Raw genomic sequence first — 20,560 nt, 5'->3', positions numbered from 1 at the left:
TTATTTAAACCTTAGTGAGGGTTGTGTCCCATGGATGTGGTCATTAACCAATTATTGATCATGTGAGTCATCACATCATCAAGGTGTGAAAAAAGGGTGAACTATTCACCATCACCCGGGGTTATGGGTGAAATCACTGTGGGATCTTGCCTCAACCAACCATGTGACCCACTGAAGTCATCTGAGTCAAGGCTGAATGTGGAAGGGGGTTTAAGAGCCTGGGAAGGGACCTCAAGACTATGTTCTGGTAAACCACCCTTTCTGTTCAACGATGGTCGTTTACAGTGGATGTAGATGGGTGCCTTTACTCTTCTCTCAAGCAATCTGCCATCTCGGTCCAAAATGTGAACACTTTGCGTCCTCAAAAGACCTGCCATTGTGCTTTAAGTGCAGGCTTAGAGATGAGTCTTGGGCCCATGTGTTTGTGGTTTATTTGCAGTTTGGTTTCTCTAATACTGAGGTATGAACATGCCTCACTGCACTGCCCAGCATACACTATGTTGTTTACCTTGTGTTTGGGAATTTGGAGAAAATTCTTCCAAGTTTCTCTGACAAACCTGCTACACAAGGGTAAACAGTATTGCTGTCCAGTTGTCTTTCTGTTTGTCCCTAGTTGTCCCTTTGATGATTTAATCAAGGCCCAGTTGAGATAACCACATGTTTCAAGAGCTTTCTTTACATGTGTGGAATATAGCTGACCTAGCCAGACCTACCATGACCTGGACGACTGTGAACCTACACAGACACACTGAACCTGATATAGTTCTTTGAAGATTTTGAAAGATCGGTTTCTTTTTACAATCACTTACTGACTGCATAATGTCTTGATGCATGCTCAATCACCCGGGTAAGTAAATCTCCAAAAGCTGATTCTGTTCATCTGGACGTAGCGTTTTGTGGGAGAAACGTTTCGTCACTCATCCAAGTGACTTCGTCAGTCTCAACTGACTGCAGGTTTCCCCAATCTTATAAACAGTACATTTGCATAATGACTGAAACCAGCCCACTGAAAGAACAATGGGCTTAATGGAAGGCATTTCTTCCTTCATGTATGTCAAACTTTCTGTGCCACTTGTTGCTACGCAATCCCATTACATTTTGGCTTTTCACCACCTTATACTGGATTCTGTGTTTGTCAGCAATGGTGATATGGTGTAAAATAAATGCACTGTTCCCGTATGAGTGATCTTTTTCATTTTGTTGCTTCAGTTATTTCAGCTCAGTTTTTACTTCCAAATACTGCTTCATTTCAGTCTTTTGTTATGTGTGTTGAATCACGCTACAGTAAGCTGTAATTCTACACGCCAGCATTCAGTCATGAGAAACAGAAATTCACAGGTCCTTATCCCCTCCTGTGAAAAACTAAGTAGACCTAGTGACTGAGTAGCTTGTAGAGCCACGTTTAGCAGCTATAACTTGAAATACTGGTTTTCTGTATGGGTCTATCCGTCTTACCCCACTCTTCTTTATGACGTACTATTCGTTTACACATAGCTCTCTTAAGGTCACACCACAGCATTTCTGTCTGGACTTTGACTGAGCCATTGCAACACCTTCATTCTTTTCTTTTTCAGCCACTCTGGTGCAGATTTGCTGCTCTGCTTGGGTTCATTGTCCTGTTGCATGATCCAGTTGTAGCTAAGCATTAGCTGTCCTGGACAGACAGCCTCAACAGACAGGCTGACCAGCTCTGTTCAAATGAACGAGAAGACTTTGTTCAAATGCTTGTCTGTTCATTTGTTAGCAGGAATAATCAAAAGGATTTACATGAAAAAATAAAATAAAATTACCAGAAGTGGAGTCTAATTTTGCTGCTGTGTTTGCGATGATTGTCATGTTGAATGACTCAGTTTTAATCAAGCTTTAGCTGGCCTCACATTTCACTCTAGAATAATTTGTTCTCCAGAGGAGTTCATGATCAACTCAATGACTGACAGACGTCCAGCTCCTGTGGCTGCAAAACAAGCCCACATCCCCCACATCTCCCACCTCTCTGCTTGACAGAGAGTATTAGGCATTTGTGCTGATATGCTGTGTTTGGTTTTCTCCAGACATCTCCAATCTGGTCTGGTCTGTCCAAAGGACATTGCTCCACAGGTCTTGTAGTTTGCTTGACTTTGCAAATCAATGTGCAGATGGTGGATTTGCATGAACACACATGTATGCTCCAAACTATCCAGCAAACTACCAATATATGTGCTTTTCCAGAGGTCGTCACATCTGATTATCAGTAAATCAAATGCACGTCTTTAACATCCAGGTGCTACTTAACCCCTTAATTCCTCGAGAACCAGCCATGGGGCTAAGAGAAAACTTTCCTCTTCACATGACAGCACATGGCAGTGTACAACAGGTTGTATCAAAATCAGAGGGTCTGTGGTGGGTTCTGTTTATGTTTTAGTCTTGACATTTGTACAGTTAACACCTACAGATATCCACAAACACCAAGAACTTGGCAACAGTAGGAAGGGAAAATTCCCTTTTAACATGATGAAAGCTCCAGGAAAACATCAATCTGCTGCTGTCTGTTGGGATTGAAGAGAATGAGAAGAGAAAAATAAGAGTATAGAGACAAAGGATAAAACCCGAAATATGGACATGCTCCCATCTTTTCAGATGGGGACTGAAAAGATGGGAATGAAGAGGAATCCTCAGAGTCCCCCAAGCAGCTTGAGACTACAGCAGCAGAGGAACCCCAGGGTCACCTGGTCGAACCCTAACAAGAAGCTTTATCAGAACAGAAACTGTTATGCCTAGAGAGTATCTGTCTTCTGAATCCAGACTGGGAGCTTGTTCCACAGGATTGTGATCTGAAAGCTGAAGAATCTGCATCCCAAACTTCATTTAAAAATCCAAGGAACAATAAGTAAGCCTGTAGTCTGTATTCTCTTTGGATAATATGGTAATTATGAGGTCTTTAACATATGGTGGGGCCTGGTTATTCAATACTTTGTATCCTGGAGGTCATTAACCTAAGTCATTTTAAATCATTACTATTAAAGTAATACTTGGTTCAAGAGAGCTCTGACTTTTAGCAGCCTGGCTACATTGCTGAAAAGAAATCTGTGGTTGTTCCTGTTTATCTCAATCAGTGACAAATATTAAGACATTCTAGCACTTTGGAGGTTTTCTAAACACCATTTCCTCACCACCTTCTGAGTTATCTGCTCTAAGATGTATATTTGTAAGTTATACCAAAGATTCAAGCCTCTGTGATTTGTTGCTTTTTCTTATTTTTTATGCTATTAAAAAAGATATCAGAGGAGGAAGTAGATATAGTGTAATTACATTTATTAAGAGCTGATCAAACAAAAGGGGGTTTTCAGGAACTACTAACCCAATTCCAAAAAAGTTGGGAGGCTGTGTAAATTGTAAATAAAAACAGTCTGCAATGATTTGCTAATCTCGCAAACCCTTATTTAATTGACAAATTAAATAAGGGTTGCACTAACACAGGTATAATTCTGTCATGGAAATTACTGCACTGGCTCAGGAACACTTCCAAAAACCATTGCCTATCAACACCATGCATCCAAAAGGTTAGGATAGCTCCATCACGCAAAGAAGAAGCCATATGTTCTTTGGTCAGAATTTGAAATTGTTTTTGGAAATTTTGGATGCCGCATCCTCTAGACTAAAAAGGACTGGGACCATTCGGCATGTTATCAGCACTCAGTTCAAAAGCCTGCACTTCTATAGTGTGAGGTGCAACGTTTCTCTACCAAAAGCCCATCAGCCAGCCGTCTTAGTTTCTACCTTTATGGCCTGTTGTTAAAAGAAACACAACCCTGTCCCAAACATTTTTGACATCTGTTGCTGCTGTTAAATTCAAAATTACTTTTCCAAGTTCAAACATTTTGTTACTTTGTACTTTGTAGGACTCAGAAGCAGCATTGAACTCAAAATACAGCTTTATTCATGGACTTCCCTACATAAAAATATAAAAGAACTTAAACTGGGGAGATACTAGAAAATTGCTAACTAGAAAGTTACAAAGGTGAGACAAGGAAAACTAAGACAATATATACACGCAGATAACGAGGGAGGAGGAAACGGGCGGAAAACACAGCAGAAGCAAACCAGGAATAACAAGACAAGGGAAGTTAAACTCAACACAATGCATACGAGACAAGAGGTTATGACAATAAAACAGAAAACATAGCTACCTTTGAGACAGAGCCTAAACCATGCAAACTTTACAGGAACAGAAGACAAACATGGTGACAGAACACAGAGAGACACAGGGATGTGATCCTTAAAGATAAAATGACCACAAAACACACAGACAAACAACACCTTGGGTCAAGACCCAGGGATCATGACAATTTACAGCATCCTAACAATTTTGCAATTGCAGAAAAGAGACAACAAATTAAACTCGCAGCTAAGAGATGCAGTCTTAGATGCCATTAGTTTTATTCTTCAGACTGAATGTGCAGAGGAAACATGCAAAATCTGGAATATGAAACCATTAAAAGTGAATCCTTGTTAAGGAAGCTTATCATGTAGAGTCGTCATTTAAAATAATCTTTGTGGTCTCTCAGTCTGGAACCTCACACCAACACCCGTTATGTTTAGTTAAGGGAGCCAGCGCCCTCTGGAGATCAGGAGCAGTATTACAGAAACCTCAAACCAAGCAGCTTGAGTTAGACTGAAAATATAGAAGAAATGCTTAATAAAAGAGGAAATATGGAAGAATTTCTGAATTTCTTCATTCCTTTTCTTTTTAAGTTATTCTGTTGAAATTTGCTGCTGTTTTGGTTAGGATCCCTCTTGCACAGACGGCCTCACATTTGACTTTAGAATACATACTTTGGTATACAGAGTTGCTCAGGTGCTGTTACTACAAAACAAGCCCAAATGATCTCCCTTCTCCCACCATGCTGACAGTCTTTTATGGCCAAAAATCATCTTGCAAAGGACATTGTTCCAGAAGTCTTGTAGTTTGTTCAGGTGCACCTTTGCAAAGTTAAGCCGTGGTTTTGAGAAAGAGGCGGCTTTATCCTGGCACCCGTTCCAAACAAGCCAAACTTGTTCAGTGTTTTTCTAATTGTGCTATCATGAACTTGAACATTTATCATGCTGAACATTTTTCAGGCATGTAGAGTCTGAAATGTAGCTCTCAGTATTTTTTATTCTCTGAGCACTGCACACTCTGACCTTGGAGTGAATTTGCTGGGACGTCGACTCCTGGGAAACCTGGCAACTGTCTTGAATGTTTTCCACTTGTGAATAATCTTTCATACTGTATAATGGCATAATGGTATAATGTATAACTTTAAATCCTTTGGTAATGGTCTTATAACCCTTTCCAGATTGATGGGAAGCTGCAGTTACTTCTTTAAGATCACTGATCACTACGATTATATCAGATGTCATTTTATTTTCTAATGGAACTCATCAGGATGTATCAAGAGACAGAAAAGGCGCGAGCTTCATTTGTTTTTTGTCTGGATTATTAAAAATCTTTTAATTGTTTTCCTTCTTTTACTATGTAATCACATAGTCATCATTCTCCCACAACAAACTCAGTGTGCTGGAAACCCTTAATCATTTCATGATATAAGCACCTCTTTGTCTTGTGTTTACTTGTTTCCCCTTTACAAAACAGCTTTTTATGTCAGTACAACAATGGCAGCCCTGTTTCTCTGCTGTTCTCAGTTCAAAGTGAACTGAGTGGAAACCCACCTTATCTGAGCCAAAAGGCATGACGCTGTCCTGTCAATCACTCCTATTCATTTCTCTAAAGACATGGCTGTGGGAGGAGTGGGTGGGTGGGGGTCGGGGGTGGGGGCGTCTCCTCCTGCTGGTTTGAGTTTCTTGAGATCTGATCTGTTTGCTCCTAAATGTACAGGTGACTTTCTTGTTACTATTTAAAGTGCTTTGACCATTATTCGTCTTTCCAAAGGTCTGTCAGTTTTTCTTTGGACATCAGCTGCTTTTTCACTTTTCACTTCACTCCTTGTACGTGACCATTTTCAGAGGGATGTTTTTTATTTGCTGAACCGCGTAACACTGGCACGTGAATCATTCAAGCATAAGAAAAGCATCTAACTGAAAGGATGAACCAGAGCTGTGTCTACACATGAAAACTGGGCAAAGAACCAATTTTAAATCGTATCTTAAGGCACTTTCTTTTAGCCTTTCACAATAACACATCTACAAAAGATGTCAAAGATAGCACCGTTTGACGGGCATAACATTGCTCCAAAAAGGGGATTGCTGGTTAGCTATTAGCTGAAAACTTAGCATATCTCAGCATGGTGTGCAGTGTGACTTAAAAAAAAATGGAAGAATCTGGAAAAGTGGAGGACAAAAAAAAGACTATCTACATTTCCTAAAAAAAAAATAGGAAATGAGAGATACATCTGGACCTTCAGCTGATCCATCTACAGTTCACTGAAGCCTCATCAGAAATGGTCTCAGCTGGCTGTCATTAATCCATTCTTAAGGAAGGGAAACAAGGAGTAAAGGCTGAGTTGTGCCAAATTACACTAGAACTGGACTGAAAATCAGTGGCAACAGGTCTGATGGAGTGATGAATCCAAATCTTTTCTGTTTAATCAGGGCTATTTTTGGTCTGTTTTTCTTATTAATTGTGTTTTAATTGTTGTACAGCTCTTTGCGACGTTTATATCTGTGAAAAGCTCTCTATAAATAAACTTTACTTACTTAACTTACTTATTTACTTACCTGAATAGAAAGACACACAGTGGAAAACTATGACTCATGGATTAAAGCGTGAAGCTCTACATTAATGAAGCCGTGTGGGATCATGTGGACAGACAACAGAACAAAAGGAAACCAACATCCAAAGAAGAGCTTTGAATGTCCTTCAAGAAGCCTGAAACTCAATAAATCGCTGCACCTGTTTCTCATCCTAGCAAAATGTAATGAAATAAGAGGCAGCTCAAGAGTGTTTTTTGGATGCCACACCTTACAAAGCAAGTGGCATTTTTTGTTAATGGACTTGGCTGTGGTATGATATGTGGTAGCAGACCATCTTCCAAAGTGTACATTGGGTATTCCCAGGTCTCTCTGGATTCACTGGCTTTTCCAGAGAGTGGGTGTTGCTCAGTATTGCTAAATGAACTGTCTCAAGGTGTGGCCGCACCGCAGATCCCTGCACATAGTCATAAAATAAACCATGAGTTTCTGTCACACCTGTCCTTCCTGAAAAATATAATTACACTCTGCTCACACAAAGGTATCTAACAGACACTCCAGCGCCCTATTGTTGCATTGATACGGTCTCAGAAACTCGCCATAAATTAGCCAAAATGAGGAAATAAAGCCTTTTATTTTACACATGAGAGTTTTACCTTGTTTGAAGTATAGCAAAAATCAATTTGACACATTTTAAGTATATAAAATATATAAATGTCCACAAAGAAAGATTCTCATTAATTATCCGAGTGTGATTTACCTAATGTCCCCTGACCTGTTCTACAAAATCCCACTCAGTTTTTGTTCATGTTGAATTTTAGGGACTTTGCTCAGTTAGTAGGATTTTTATTTTTATTTTCTATGCATGAATTTCATCTGAAATAACCACAATGTAGGGCTATGAATTAAAGCTGACTAAGGTTGAAATCCTGCCCTTTGAGCTGCGCTTTATTAAACGAAGTAATTGTTTTAAAACCAAAGGTTTTATCTGCATACTGAAAAAGAAAAAAAAAGGTTCTAAAGTGGCCAAATCAGGAACACCAGTGAAACAGGGAAATGAAAGACACTATAAATATGTAACCGCAGGCTATTAGGCCATAAGGCGCACAGGCCTATAACACCTGCTTGTATGATGGCATGACTTCAAACTCTACGGACGGCTATCAGGTGACGCTCGTGTGAAAACCAGCGGGGCAGAAGCTTTTTTTCTTTTTTCTTTCTTTGGGCTCTGACCTCTGAGATCCCTGTTACTTCCGCGTTCCGCTCACCTGTTACACCTGTGTTACTGCTACGCTGTTGATGCGACTCCTCCTCCTCCGCCGGTGCACCTGTTCTGCTTTCGTGCCATGACCGAGGACTTCGAAACGTGTGATTTAACATGCTCGTCCCCATCGGGTGACCCAGAGGAGACTCTAAAAACGGTGAAAAGCTGGAGTATGGAGTGCGAGCAGCCCATTTTCTCCGTGCTGGGAGGCGGAATGAAGCTGCAGAAGACGGTCGACGCTCGGCGGCCGACTATCAGCGGCAGTCCCGGAAAGACCTCACTGGCTGCGGCCACTTCCGACACCGAGTCCGGGATCTACTCTGTTGAGAGTGAGCTGTGTGTGGACCACGAATCCGAGCTGGACTGGTACTGTGGCACCGAGCAGAAACTCATCTGCTCCCACTGCGCCACCGTGGGCTCCTGCCAGGGACACACCGTGACCCCTCTGGCCACCAGAGTCACCGTAGTCAGGGTGAGTCTCGGGCAGCCAAGCAACAGCTGTTTGAACATATTTCAGTCATATGGGATTTAATAGTGATCATTTTCAGCTCAGGGGTGTATAGCTACAATAAATACACATTTTCACCCGGAATAATCTGCCCACAGGGCTCCAAATGGCTTCATGAAGGTTTCACTTTGGCTGAGTGGAACTTTAATCTTTTTTCATCTTTAAGGGCAACTATTTTCTTCTAATCCTATTTACCATAAAATGACATTTTTCTGACTAAACTTAACAAAATACATGTTTAAAAAGTCAAAATACTTTGATTTAATTGAGTTTTTGTGAAAGACTTTGCCCATCGTGACTGAGAAAGTGTGGATTTTTATATTTCACCTACAGTTGTATAACCATAACAGTTGTCCAGATAACAGTAATTATGAAACAAAGTGGCCCGGGTGTTCCCATATTTGTTAAGTTAATGTTTGTGTAGTTCTTAGGCCTTTCTTGGGTGTGCCACACTTTAAGTGGCTGATTCCTCTCAGCGGTATTTGAGAATACAGGATTTTCTTGTTGTGTTTCCAGCTGATGAGTTCCACATGGTTTTTAATGTGTTTTTTATTCCTGAACTGCAGACAGTGTGCAGCTTATTTAGGTTTTTCTTTTTTCTTTTTGTTATCAGAACAAACTGGTGGACGTGTGTGAGAAAATGCAGCTGCAGGCACTGAGGATTGAGAGGTTTATCGAGCAGACACTGGGAGCCAAAGAGCAGAAGCTTCAGGTGATCCACACCCACCCAGGCTCACCACACACTCATGATGATCTCAGCATCCAAATGCTATGGAGCCTGTTTAGCAAGTGCATTGTGTTGACATTGGCTGGATCCTTTTTCAGATGTGACTTTTTGGCCACGTTTTGGGTTGGTGTATGATGATAAAAATTTCTACAAGCTGCTATCTGTTTCTACTGATCAGTCAATTTATTGATTTTTTTTTTAAAAAAATTTACTATTAGTATAATATAAATATATAGATCAACTCTCTGAGCCCAAGTGAAGTCTTTATTTTGAGTGTTTTGTCCATCTAAACCCAAATTATTCAGTTCACATTAAGCAGAGAAACAGAAGCAAATCCACACATTTCAGAAAAACAAACTGTAACTGGGACATTTCTTTGATAAATATGCAAACTAATTGATTATTGGTCAAATTTTCTTTGAATTTTTTTGCAAGTAAAACAAAACTTAACATGCATTTACACCTTTATTCCTTTATATGACCGACTGTATAAGTTCTATAAATATTAGGAGGCAATTATTTGTTTTCTCTGACAATTAAGTGTTAACTCGGGAGTATAATAATGAAAAGATAATGATAATATATTTTATAACATATGCTCACATGGTTTAAAAGACTTTGATATAATCACTGACTTAAAAATATATAAAAATGTAATGGATGTAGACTGTAACAACAGAGATAGGAAAAAAAATAATGGGGCAAGTCTTGCTGATTCAGTGCACGTAGCAAAGTCTGCAGCCTCTCTTAGCTTAATGGGTGTTCAGGGCAAGTCGTGCTTGTGCACTAAAGAGAGCAAATCGAGCCTCAAGCAAACAAGAAAAGCCTGATAAGTGGAAAACTACCACCACACCTGAGCAGGAATCAAATGTTTCTGTAACAAAATAACTTTACACAGTGGAAAAAAAGAGCGTGGTCAGTGAATCTCTGTACACTTTGCTGTGCTTGGTCAGACGTGCGAGTCAGGAGTATCATTAACGAGCCGTCGTGCGTGCCCACCGTCAAGTGCTTGTGCCACTGCTTATGAGCAGCAGCAGCTTCCATTAGACGCAGGTGTAGCCCAGTGTTTGAGTTATAGGATAGAATACCAGACAGGAAGTGGGCATTAAAAAAGCAAGACTACATCACAGTGTGACGAATTTTATCAGAATATGCTGCTTGCACTTGAATTTATTACAGCAACGCATTTGACTGCAAGCAGCTTTCTAGCTGTACGTTCATACAGTGATTTATTCTAAATACTTTATGAAATGCAAATCCATGGCTCATTTGAAATCACCAGCTAACCTAGCATGCATATGTTTGGGCTGTGGAGGGAAAGTTACCGCCACGGGAAAAATTCTCTACACAGGTAGTCCAGCAGGGATTTGAACTGGGAACCGTCTTGCTGTGAGGCACAGCAAACTTTCCTTGGAGATGTTCAGTGATGACACAATCAAACAAACCGAAACGTGATAAAATCATAATAAAACCATATCGGAAAACCTGCTACACCACAGCATTTTCTATTTACTTTTTATGTAATTCACTTTAGTTTCAGTCAGGTTCCAGAGTTGTTGTTTTTTATTTCAGTTTAGTTTGTTTGGCTTTAGTTTAGTTTTTATTAGTCTCTGTGCTAGTTTTAGTCTTTATTATTGCATGCAGGGCATGTGTCAAGGGCGAGATTTTGGAAACTCAGTGCAGGTGTTACAGTAAAAACATAACTTCTTAAAAAACAGACTTGTAGACCTTCAAAGTCTCAATAAACACGTCCATCACTGACTCATCAGCCAAGTTCTACTAAAATTGCTACCAAAATAATGGATACTAAAGGACGGATGTTACTATGATACTAATGAGATTTCACAAAGCGTTTCACTTAGATTACATTTTTTTTAAAGTCTAGTTTTTATTTTTATTCCATTTAACTAAAAATAATACCCATGCTACAGCAGGCCAACATCTCAGATAGCTGCCACAGTTTGATTGGGTCACGGTGGGCTGTATGTATATTGTCATGTTAGTCAGTTCAAATATGAAGATGTGAAAATTAGTTCTGGGACTGTGGATGTGGTTTTTATGGCATTTTTCACACATTTTTGATATTCAAAGAACTGTACAAGTGACACTAAATGATTAAAAGAGTAAAAACCATGTGAGACTAATTCACGGGAGATACACAAGGATAAAAGTCATGATAAAATCAACAGATTTCAGTAAATGTTTTATTTTCAGTTTTCTCATGCCAGATTTTAAAGGAAATCATTGATAAATCAATCAAAGGATTTTCACTTCACACTCGTGCATTTCTTCTTCCCTGCTGTCTTATTATGCAGGCAGCGGCGAGCAAGGCGAGGGAGCAGGTGCTGGCACAGGTGAGCGCTGCACGTGAAGCCCTGGAGGAGGAGGAGCAGCGTCTCTTGGAGGAGGTGCAGAGAGAGGAGGAGCGTGTGGAGCAGTGTCTCCTCACCCAGAGGGCCCACTGGGGCCAAGCGTTGACGAATCTGTCGCAAACACGCTCCCGCCTGGTGCACACGCTGACGCACACTCCCGACGCACAGCTGGTGGTGAGAGACTCGGGAAGCTTTGACGGGAAGGGGTTAACAGGGGCGGCTCTAATAACTGTATCCTGATAACAGTCATAATCACTGAGAGTAATCACCTGCTTAATGTCTCATTTTTCAGACCAGTGTCCAGGAGATAGCTGAAAGGTAATGTTTGTTTTTTATAAAGCAATATTTTGTGAATACTATTTTCTTGCTCAGGAGCTGTATCATCAAACCTCTTTTCCCTGCTTGTCTCAGGGTGGAGGAGGCAGAGGGGGTCGGTGAGCCCTGTGACACAGACCAGCTCAGCCTGAACCCGTCCTGCACTGAAAGCAAGCTGCTGAGGGGTCTGTGGGCTACTGCAGTGCTGCTCGGGCCAAACGGTCAGTAGATTTTTATTTATGTTATACTTATTAATCATTTTGTGTAAACGCAGCACATTCAAAATTCAAAAGCATAACAGTTTTCACTGCAGCACTACACAGTGTATTTACCAACCTTAAAAATCTATGAACAGAGTGGATTTTGTAGAGTATGCTCAGATCCACTCAACAGAAGGAGTGAGAAAATCTGCAAGAAAGAAAGGTGAAGAAAAAAGTATAATATCCAATTACAGTTTATACAGATGTAAGAAAATGGCTCATAATCATATTTTCTCTTGATTCTTAATCAAACAAAATTTTGAATCCTAAAATAATCCTAATTTTAGCAAAATCTTAAATAGGAATAGGAATTGATAAGAATTTAGCAATTCCTATTCCATTATTGATTCTCATTGGCTCGGCTCTGAGAGTCACCACCATCGCTAAGCAGCATATCAAAGACATTACATTCATGCTGAGGGTCAAATGGTTATTCACGTTGGAGGTATTTGCCCTGCTCCGTGTGATAAGTGTTGGGATCATCAATCAAAAAAAGGAATTGTTACACAGAACACTTCTCTTAAAAGTATTGCAGTATGTTACTTAATTACACCTAGGAGGAAGTAATTTGTTTTACTACTACTTCATTTCTCTCCATAAAATCACCTTAAATGCATTGTCTCATAATCAGCATTTAACTATATAAACCTGAGGCTGCAGACACACACATTCTACTTTAGAAACATCAACAGGCAGAAACAGAGGCTACAGCCTGACTGCTCATCATGTTGTTACCTGTTAGAGTTCAGGGTCTGGCTGCTGGGCTGGGGTCAGCGTTCACTCAGCTTTAACATCACTCTGGGTTCTTGGCTAGCTTAGCGTCTGTGTAGGTGCTTGCAAAGTCGAGATTGTGTTAGCAGCATAATGCAGTTGTTTCTGTCCTGGATGCAGTTTTAACCCAACCCTATTCTTTAACAACGGTACATTATACTGCATAAAATAAATATCCAAAATATGGTTAAAACCAATTTTAGTTTTTTGTTTCTCACATAAAAGGAAAGTAGTTATTGTACTACTTTGAAAGTAGTCAAACGTAACTGAAACTCAATGATTATTCTAAATTCTCTTTAAAATGTGACAGTTAGTAAAATTATGCCTTGAAATGAGGCATACAGATAATGACCATTTTAATTTTAGTTTACCTGCACAATATTTTCTGAATTAATCGATTTTTAAAATGTTGTTTAAAATTTCAAGTTGTGTTATTTATTAGAGAAATAACAAACTGAGTTCATGTTTTTATACCCAAATTTGATCTGGCACTTGTGTCTGAGAGGTCAGGAGTTCATGAAGAACAACATTCAGCTACTAAAACTAATTTTTCTATTCAGGAATCCAACTAAATAATTTGGCATCTTAATCTAAAAATAAATGTGCTTCATTTTTTCCTGCTTTTTTTTGTAAAATAGTGAATTTGAAAATTAAAATTATATAATTACATTTACAACAATTATACTAGCATTAAAAATATAATTGTATTAAAAAATGCTGGTAAATATCATTACTCTTCATTTTCAGGTGTTGCATAAATGTTACATGTGGTGGTCTACTACATTTGTAATAAAAGTTTTAAAAGCAGGGGTGGTAGAGCTTGTTTATATAAATAAATTGAAGATTAATCAATTCTGGGCAGGAAGAATGAGTCCTTATTTGTGGGTCCCCTGCAATGCTCAGGTCCTACTCTACTATATAAATGTTATTGTAGTCCCTTGTAAGGTGGTTGTTAGGCAAGTTTATAGATGTATGTGTGTAAGGAGTTTTTGGGGTGTGGTACATCGCCTGAAATTCAGATAGATTATCTCCAGTTAGGTGTTACTGTGGTGAAATTAAAACAAAACGGTGCTTTTCTAAAGTGTTACTGATGCACAAATTCTACAAGTGTGTTATTTTAGGTCATTGGTAGGTGGTTCCTAAACAACATGATGACATCATAATGCGTGATATAGATAACAACCTTCAGACACCTAAGATATACATGTGTGCTACTCCTGACTATGTAGGGTGAGTATGCAGAAAGAAAGACAGAGATTTCATACTAAGATGATGACAACGTCACTCTCATTGTCAATACAGACAATGACGGACACGCCCTACAAAATATCCCTGTTAACTGTGGCAAATTTAACATAAAGCACATACGGTGGTTACATTTATTTTTTAGCGACACAGATATAAGCATGTAATCACACATTTATCTCCAAAGATGATCTGATTTCCTAATGTGTGTGTGTTTGTTGTGCCTGGACATCTGAATGTAGGGTAAACTGAAACACATTATACTGGTGCAAGTCAGAAATTCAGGAGTTACTGGTATATCAGGAAGATCTGGAAGATGAACGGGGCAGTACTGTAAAGTAATTCCAGGTATTCTGTGTTTGGAGAAGAGGCCATGTGCCATCTGTTTGGCAGCGCTCAGAATTTGCTTGATGTCCTGTTTATATTCTCTATATTCTCTGTATTTACTGCATATTCTCATGTTTAATGACGAAACAATATAAAAACAAAAACATGATAGTAATCGACCCTTTTCCTTTCTTCTCGCAGCTTATGGATCATCGTGTTTAAAGTTCGATGAGCGCACAGTCAGCCCTCTTCTCTCTCTGTCTGATGACTTCTGCACTTTAACTTTCCTCCACAAAAAACCACGCCAGTCTCCAGCCTACGACCCAGCACGATTTGACTCTTGGCCCAACGCCTTAGGCTCGCTCTCTATGTCGTCCGGCACCCACAGCTGGGTGGTAGACGTGGGCCAGAGCGGCGCCTTTAAAGTTGGGGTCTGCTACGCCTCCCTGGAGCGCAAAGGTTCTGGGAACGAGGCTCGACTGGGCCACAACAGTCAGTCCTGGGTGCTGTCTCACTACGACGGAGACTACTCCTTCTGCCACGCAGGGAAGAAGGTGCCGCTACAAGTGGCGAGGAGGCCGGAGAGGGTGGGCCTGCTGCTGGACTGGCCAAGTCAGACGCTGCTGTTTTATGAGCCACATTCCTGCGCTGTGCTGTACTCAGTCTCACAGAACTTCAGTGCACCGCTGCTGCCGGCCTTTGCCGTGACTGACCGCAATATCACCATACTGCACTGATGGACACACACACACACACACACACACACACACACACAGTTATATAGTGCCAAAATTGCTAAATGAGCATTAAAGATGTGAAGAAACCACAGAGAGAGACAACGTCCTCTAATGTAGATTTAATTAGCAGCTTCGCTGTCTGAGCAGTAATGAGAACTCCAGACACAGGCTCAGTTTCTATTTATTCACTCCTGCTGTAGACACCTTTATTTTTTACTCTTTCTAATTATTTTAGGCTAAAATGTCTTTGTGAGCTGATCACATTATAAAGTAGTGTTGTTATAGTAATAACAATTTTTTTTATAAAGAATATTTTTGTTTTTAGTATGATTACATGTTGCTAACGAAGCATCCACAAAGAAAACATCACTTATTCTGGTTGATCCAGGACTATTTTAAATGTGGAAAAGAAACTCACTTTAACAATAATCTGAAATTGTTTTGTATTGTCAAAATTTTAGATGTTATGTGGTGAGTAAAGGAGTTATTAAAATTGACTCTTTTGTTACTTGAGTCTAATATTACCCTGTTATTTATTTGAGCCGCAGCAGTGTTTGATGTTGTGTATGTGAGGCAGCGTCCACTGGGATACAGTGAAGCACAGCGTGCTGTTTAAGTTGGTGTAAGTTGGATTTTTGGTACTTTCGGGCAGCGGGAAAGGTAATCAGGAGGAAGCTGGTTCAAATAATCCAGCTACTGGTCATTTTCCACATGTAAATGTATGAGAGTGATACTTCTTGATAAATCTCACACAAAAAAGGGCATTTGTGAAGGTTCAAATCAAATCAAAATGTATTTCTGTAGCACAATTTAAAAACAACAGCGTTGACCAAAGTGCTTCACATCAGCCAAAAAGAGAATGAAAAGTTAAAAATAAAGCATTAACAAACAACACAGGTGACAAACATAAAAAACAAGCCGGATGATAGTCGAACTAGTTTGATTCAAAAGCCAGAGTAAAAAAGTGAGTTTTAAGACGTGATTTAAAAGACTGAATAGACTCAGAAGTACGAATATCAACAGGAAGGTCATTCCAGAGTCTAGGTGCTGCAGTTGCAAAGGCACGATCACCTCTGGACGTCAGCCGAAAACTTGGTTGTACTAAGAGCATCTGACTAGAAGATCTTAGTGCTCTTTTGGGGTTATACAAGTAGAGGAGTTCAGCTAGATAGCTAGGCACCAAGTTGTTTAAAATTTTAAAAGTAAGCAAGAGAATTTTAAAATCAATACGATATTTGACAGGGAGCCAGTGTAAGTTAACTGAAACTGGAGTGATGTGATCATACATTCTAGTACCAGTTAAAAGGCGTGCAGCAGCATTTTGAACTAATTGCAAACGATGGAGAGAAGAGTGTTGGAGGCCCAAGTAGAGAGAGTTACAGTAGTCCAGTCTAGTGATAAATGCATGAATAAGTTTTTCAAGGTATTTCAGAGGAAGATAGGGCTTCGCTTTGGAAATCTAACGTAACTGGTTTTAACCACTGTGGACACTTGCTTCTGTAATTTGAAAGAGCAAAAATCCTCCGAGGTTTCTTACAGTGTGGGAGAGATGGCTAGCAAGAGGACCAAGAGTATCAGTTTGCTGGCCCAAAGGGCTGTGATTATCAAAAATAATAACTTTGGTTTTATTTTCATTCAGGGAGAGAAAATTATGTGATAACCAGACTTTGCCATCATGACAGTTAAACAATGGCGGCAGTGGGGCAGAGACATCCAAGTTCAGGGGAAAGTAAATTTAGATGTCATCGGCATGGCTGTGGAAGGAGATATTGTATTTTTTGAAAATGGATCCCAAGGGCAGCATGTACAAGAAGAAGAGTTGGACCCAAAACGGACCCCTGTGGGACACCACAGTAAATACGAGCAGAAGAGGAAGACAATTGCACCATAGCAACAGAGAACAACCTCTGGCCTTGATAAAAGAATGTTATGACCAACAGCATCAAAAGCAGAAGTCCAATCTAGTAAACTAAAACTACAGAGCAACCCGAATCAACGGTTAAAAGAAGATCATTAAAAACTCTTAATAAAGCTGTCTCAGTACAGTGGCGAGGTTTGAAACCAGACTGGAACTTTTCACCAGTACCATTAACATCTAAAAAGGCCTGAAGTTGCTTAAGAACTACTTTTTTCAGGATTTTGGACATAAAAGGGAATTTGGAGATCAGCCTGTAGTTAGAGCATTAGGGTCAAGGTTTTTCTTCTTAATAATGGGTTGCACAACAGCGTGTTTGAAGGCAGTCGGTGCACAACCTAATGACAGTGATGCATTCAATAAAAGTAAAATACAGAACCCAATAGTCTTCAAAGTTTCCTTGAAAATGCGAGAGGGAAGATTGTTATGCAGGAAATTAGAAATTCTTAAGTGATCAATTCTGACCTTTAAGGCAGAAAAAGACACAGGCTCAAACTGCTGAAAAACAGTCGAACATTTAGAAGCTGGAACTTGATCTATCACTGAACGTTATAATACATTCAATCAACACTTTATTAGGTGCATCTTGCTAGTACATGGTTGGCTCTCATTTTTGGTTCTTCGTGGGATTCAATGGTGCTGCAAACATTCCTCAGACTTTTCCCCCCATATTAATATGATGACATCACAGTTACTGCTGATTTGTCGGCTGCACAACTGTGTTGAGAATCTCCCACAACAATAACACTCAGGTAGGCTGTGGGTTTAACTAAGGGGAACACAATGAACCAGTAAATTATCCCCCACACCATTACACCTCCAGCAGCCTGACCCATGCTTTCATATACTTTACACCAAATTCTGACACTATTATCTGAATGTTGCAGCAGAAATCAAGGTGTAGTCTTCTGCTGCTTCGAGGTGTACATCTCTTCGGCATGCTTTGAATATAACAATACGTTATTTAAACGGCTGTTGCCTTCCTATCATGTCAAGGTCATGTTTATTTATATAGCACATTTAGAACAATAAAGTTGATCAAAGTCAGCTGTGTAAAAGTGCATTAAAAGTATATAGCTACAAGAAAAATTACACCAAATAATCAGGAAATTTTAATACAATACTTAACATTAAAATAAAATAAGATTAAAAACTGAAATAAAAACAATACAAATAAAATCCGACAACAAAGGATGAGGATGTCAACTGGTGCCAAATTCCAAGCAGAATAAATGTGAAAATAAATGTGTTTTTAATGAAGATTTAAATGTGTGTGCTGTCTATCATCACTGGCTATCATCTTAAAGCATTGGTCGCATGCGATTGACCGACCGGATATTTGCCTTTGCGTGCAGCTTAACAGGGTGTGACTGACAGAGTGGCCAGGGAGTGTTTCCTCACTGACTGAAGCGCCATCTACTTTTTAACCACTAGAGGGCACCACTGTCCGACCTAAGAAACCGACATCATAAGCTTGATGTTGGTTGTGATCTCCAAGTTTCCTCGTCAGAACAGTGAGGACCACGGATAGAGTCAGTCATGCAAAAATACAGGATATTCCCAAACTGGGTACATACTGTCAATGAGAGTCTGTGAAATAACTTCCCGAAATTTTAAGATAAATGAAACCGACGTGGCTGCCCAAGACTGCTGACTCTGGTGGTGCAGTGGTTAACACTGATGCCTCACAGAACAAGTTCCAGGATTTGAATCCACCAGGCTTTGGCTTTTCCGGGCTGAATTTCTGTGTTCTCTGTGTGGTTGGGTACTCCAGGTGTTTCCTGACATCCAAAGACATGCATGTTTGAGGTTAAATGGCAATTCCAAATGGGTCATGGGTATATGTGTCTCTGCGACAGCTGGAGTTGGCTCCAGCCCCCTCATAACCCTAAATTGGAAAGTAGATTGTACATACAGGAGCACCAGAGAGGAAACATGTAAACCTCCAAAAAGCGATCCCTAAAGGTTGATTCTGTTCATCTGGACGTAGGAGAACCGTTTCGTCACTCATCCAAGTGACTTCTTCAGTCTCAGCTGACTGCAGCTTCCCACAACCTTATAAACAGTACATTTGCACAATGACTGAAACTAGCCCACTAAATGAACAATGGGCTGTGAGGTCACTTCCTTGATCATTAATATGCTAATGGTCACTGATCAAAGACCGTTGATCATGATACTAATCATAATACATGATACTACAATCCATTACGGTTCTTCAGGTAGTCTGGAGTACAGCACCTCGACAAGCATTCACCAGAGGTCACCAAAACTGCCACCATGTTCGCCATGTTCGCCATGTGAGATGGTGTGGCAAACATTATACTACCTATAATATCATCAGTTGGAGAAAAATCAGTCAGTCTGGATAAGGAGATAGCAATTGTTGACGTACAAAACCATTCCCTATTCAGGCGGTGGAGAAATGCTTCGTCATTAGGATGTGCAACAAACGGTTATGTACACAGTAAATTTTCCAGCATGTAGCAATCACTATAAGACAGTAGACTCTGCATATAAAACTCTCTTCTGCAACAGATAATTTCATTTATAACGAGGGCACTTTAACATCTGAGACAAAATCAGGCATTTGCCCAAAGAAAATTATATTTTGTATCTGAAATACTAAATTGGAAAAGTTAAACAAAGATTTTCTGTTCTTATATTTTTGAGGAGTGAATTAGGGTTAGTTTAAAAACATCTCTTGTGACCTCACTGAAATTTATGTTTTTAACAGGAAAGGTGCTTCTGTTCGGCCGTTACAGCACTACAGGTGTACAGAATTTTACTTCCTCCTCGTGTCGTTATTACTGTAAAAAGGAGAGTAAAGTTTGCGATATGACAGTCAAAAGGTCAAGGAACACAGCTGCCCTATCACATACTGCTTTCCCCATCAGAGTTCATGAATCATTAGGTGCTTTTGTTCCTCAGTCATTTGACAACTGCATTCAGTTTTGAAATTAGTCACTGCATGGATATCAGATCAATATTAGCATTTATATAAACCCTAAACACCTGGCAATATTTACACATTAAATGGCCACTTTATTATGTACAGTGTTTTACTTACAAGTAAAAACTACCTGTTGATTTTCAAACCGAACATCAGAAAGGGGAAGTAAGGGGGATTTAAGTTACTTTGAATCTAGCATGTTTGTTATTGCCAGACAGCATGAGTATTGCAGGAACTACAGATCTACTGGGATTTCCTGCACAGCCATCCCTACGGTTTACAGAGAATGATCTGAAAAAGAGAAAATATCCAGTGTGTAGTTCTCTGAATGACACTGATTGGAAGGAAACAGTAATTCAAACCACCACTTAGCAGCAGAAGACCACACCAGGCGTCACTCCTGTTACTGTAGAACCAAAACCTGAGGCTATGATTCATGCAGGCTCACCAAAATTGGATAACAGAAGGTTAGAAAACATTGCCTGCTCTGATGAGTCTCG

At 39.8% G+C, this 20,560-nt stretch overlaps 1 protein-coding gene across 1 annotated transcript; it reads left to right on the top strand.

Moving 5' to 3' along the window:
• The first annotated feature begins 7,803 nt into the window (after window positions 1-7,803).
• On the top strand, window positions 7,804-15,716 carry bspry (B-box and SPRY domain containing). Its single transcript, XM_003455579.5, has 6 exons — window positions 7,804-8,402; window positions 9,052-9,150; window positions 11,481-11,711; window positions 11,830-11,855; window positions 11,949-12,073; window positions 14,657-15,716. The coding sequence occupies exons 1-6, from the start codon at window positions 8,013-8,015 to the stop codon at window positions 15,190-15,192; spliced, it is 1,407 nt and encodes a 468-aa protein (XP_003455627.1). The 5' UTR covers window positions 7,804-8,012; the 3' UTR covers window positions 15,193-15,716.
• Window positions 15,717-20,560: the final 4,844 nt, after the last annotated feature.

The sequence above is a fragment of the Oreochromis niloticus genome, linkage group LG7 (assembly GCF_001858045.2).
Source record: "Oreochromis niloticus isolate F11D_XX linkage group LG7, O_niloticus_UMD_NMBU, whole genome shotgun sequence".
Lineage (NCBI taxonomy): Eukaryota > Metazoa > Chordata > Actinopteri > Cichliformes > Cichlidae > Oreochromis > Oreochromis niloticus.
Note: the sequence above shows the minus strand (reverse complement) of the source record. Positions and strands in the feature narration are given on the sequence as shown.

What these genes read in the sequence shown, in the direction of transcription:
- bspry (XM_003455579.5), top strand. Translation starts at nt 8,013, where the DNA reads ATGACCGAGGACTTCGAAACGTGTGATTTAACATGCTCGTCCCCATCG. An exon ending in CCAAAGAGCAGAAGCTTCAG is followed by an intron (nt 9,151 to 11,480) that starts GTGATCCACACC and finishes CTTATTATGCAG; the next exon opens with GCAGCGGCGAGCAAGGCGAG. An exon ending in CTCCCGACGCACAGCTGGTG is followed by an intron (nt 11,712 to 11,829) that starts GTGAGAGACTCG and finishes CTCATTTTTCAG; the next exon opens with ACCAGTGTCCAGGAGATAGC.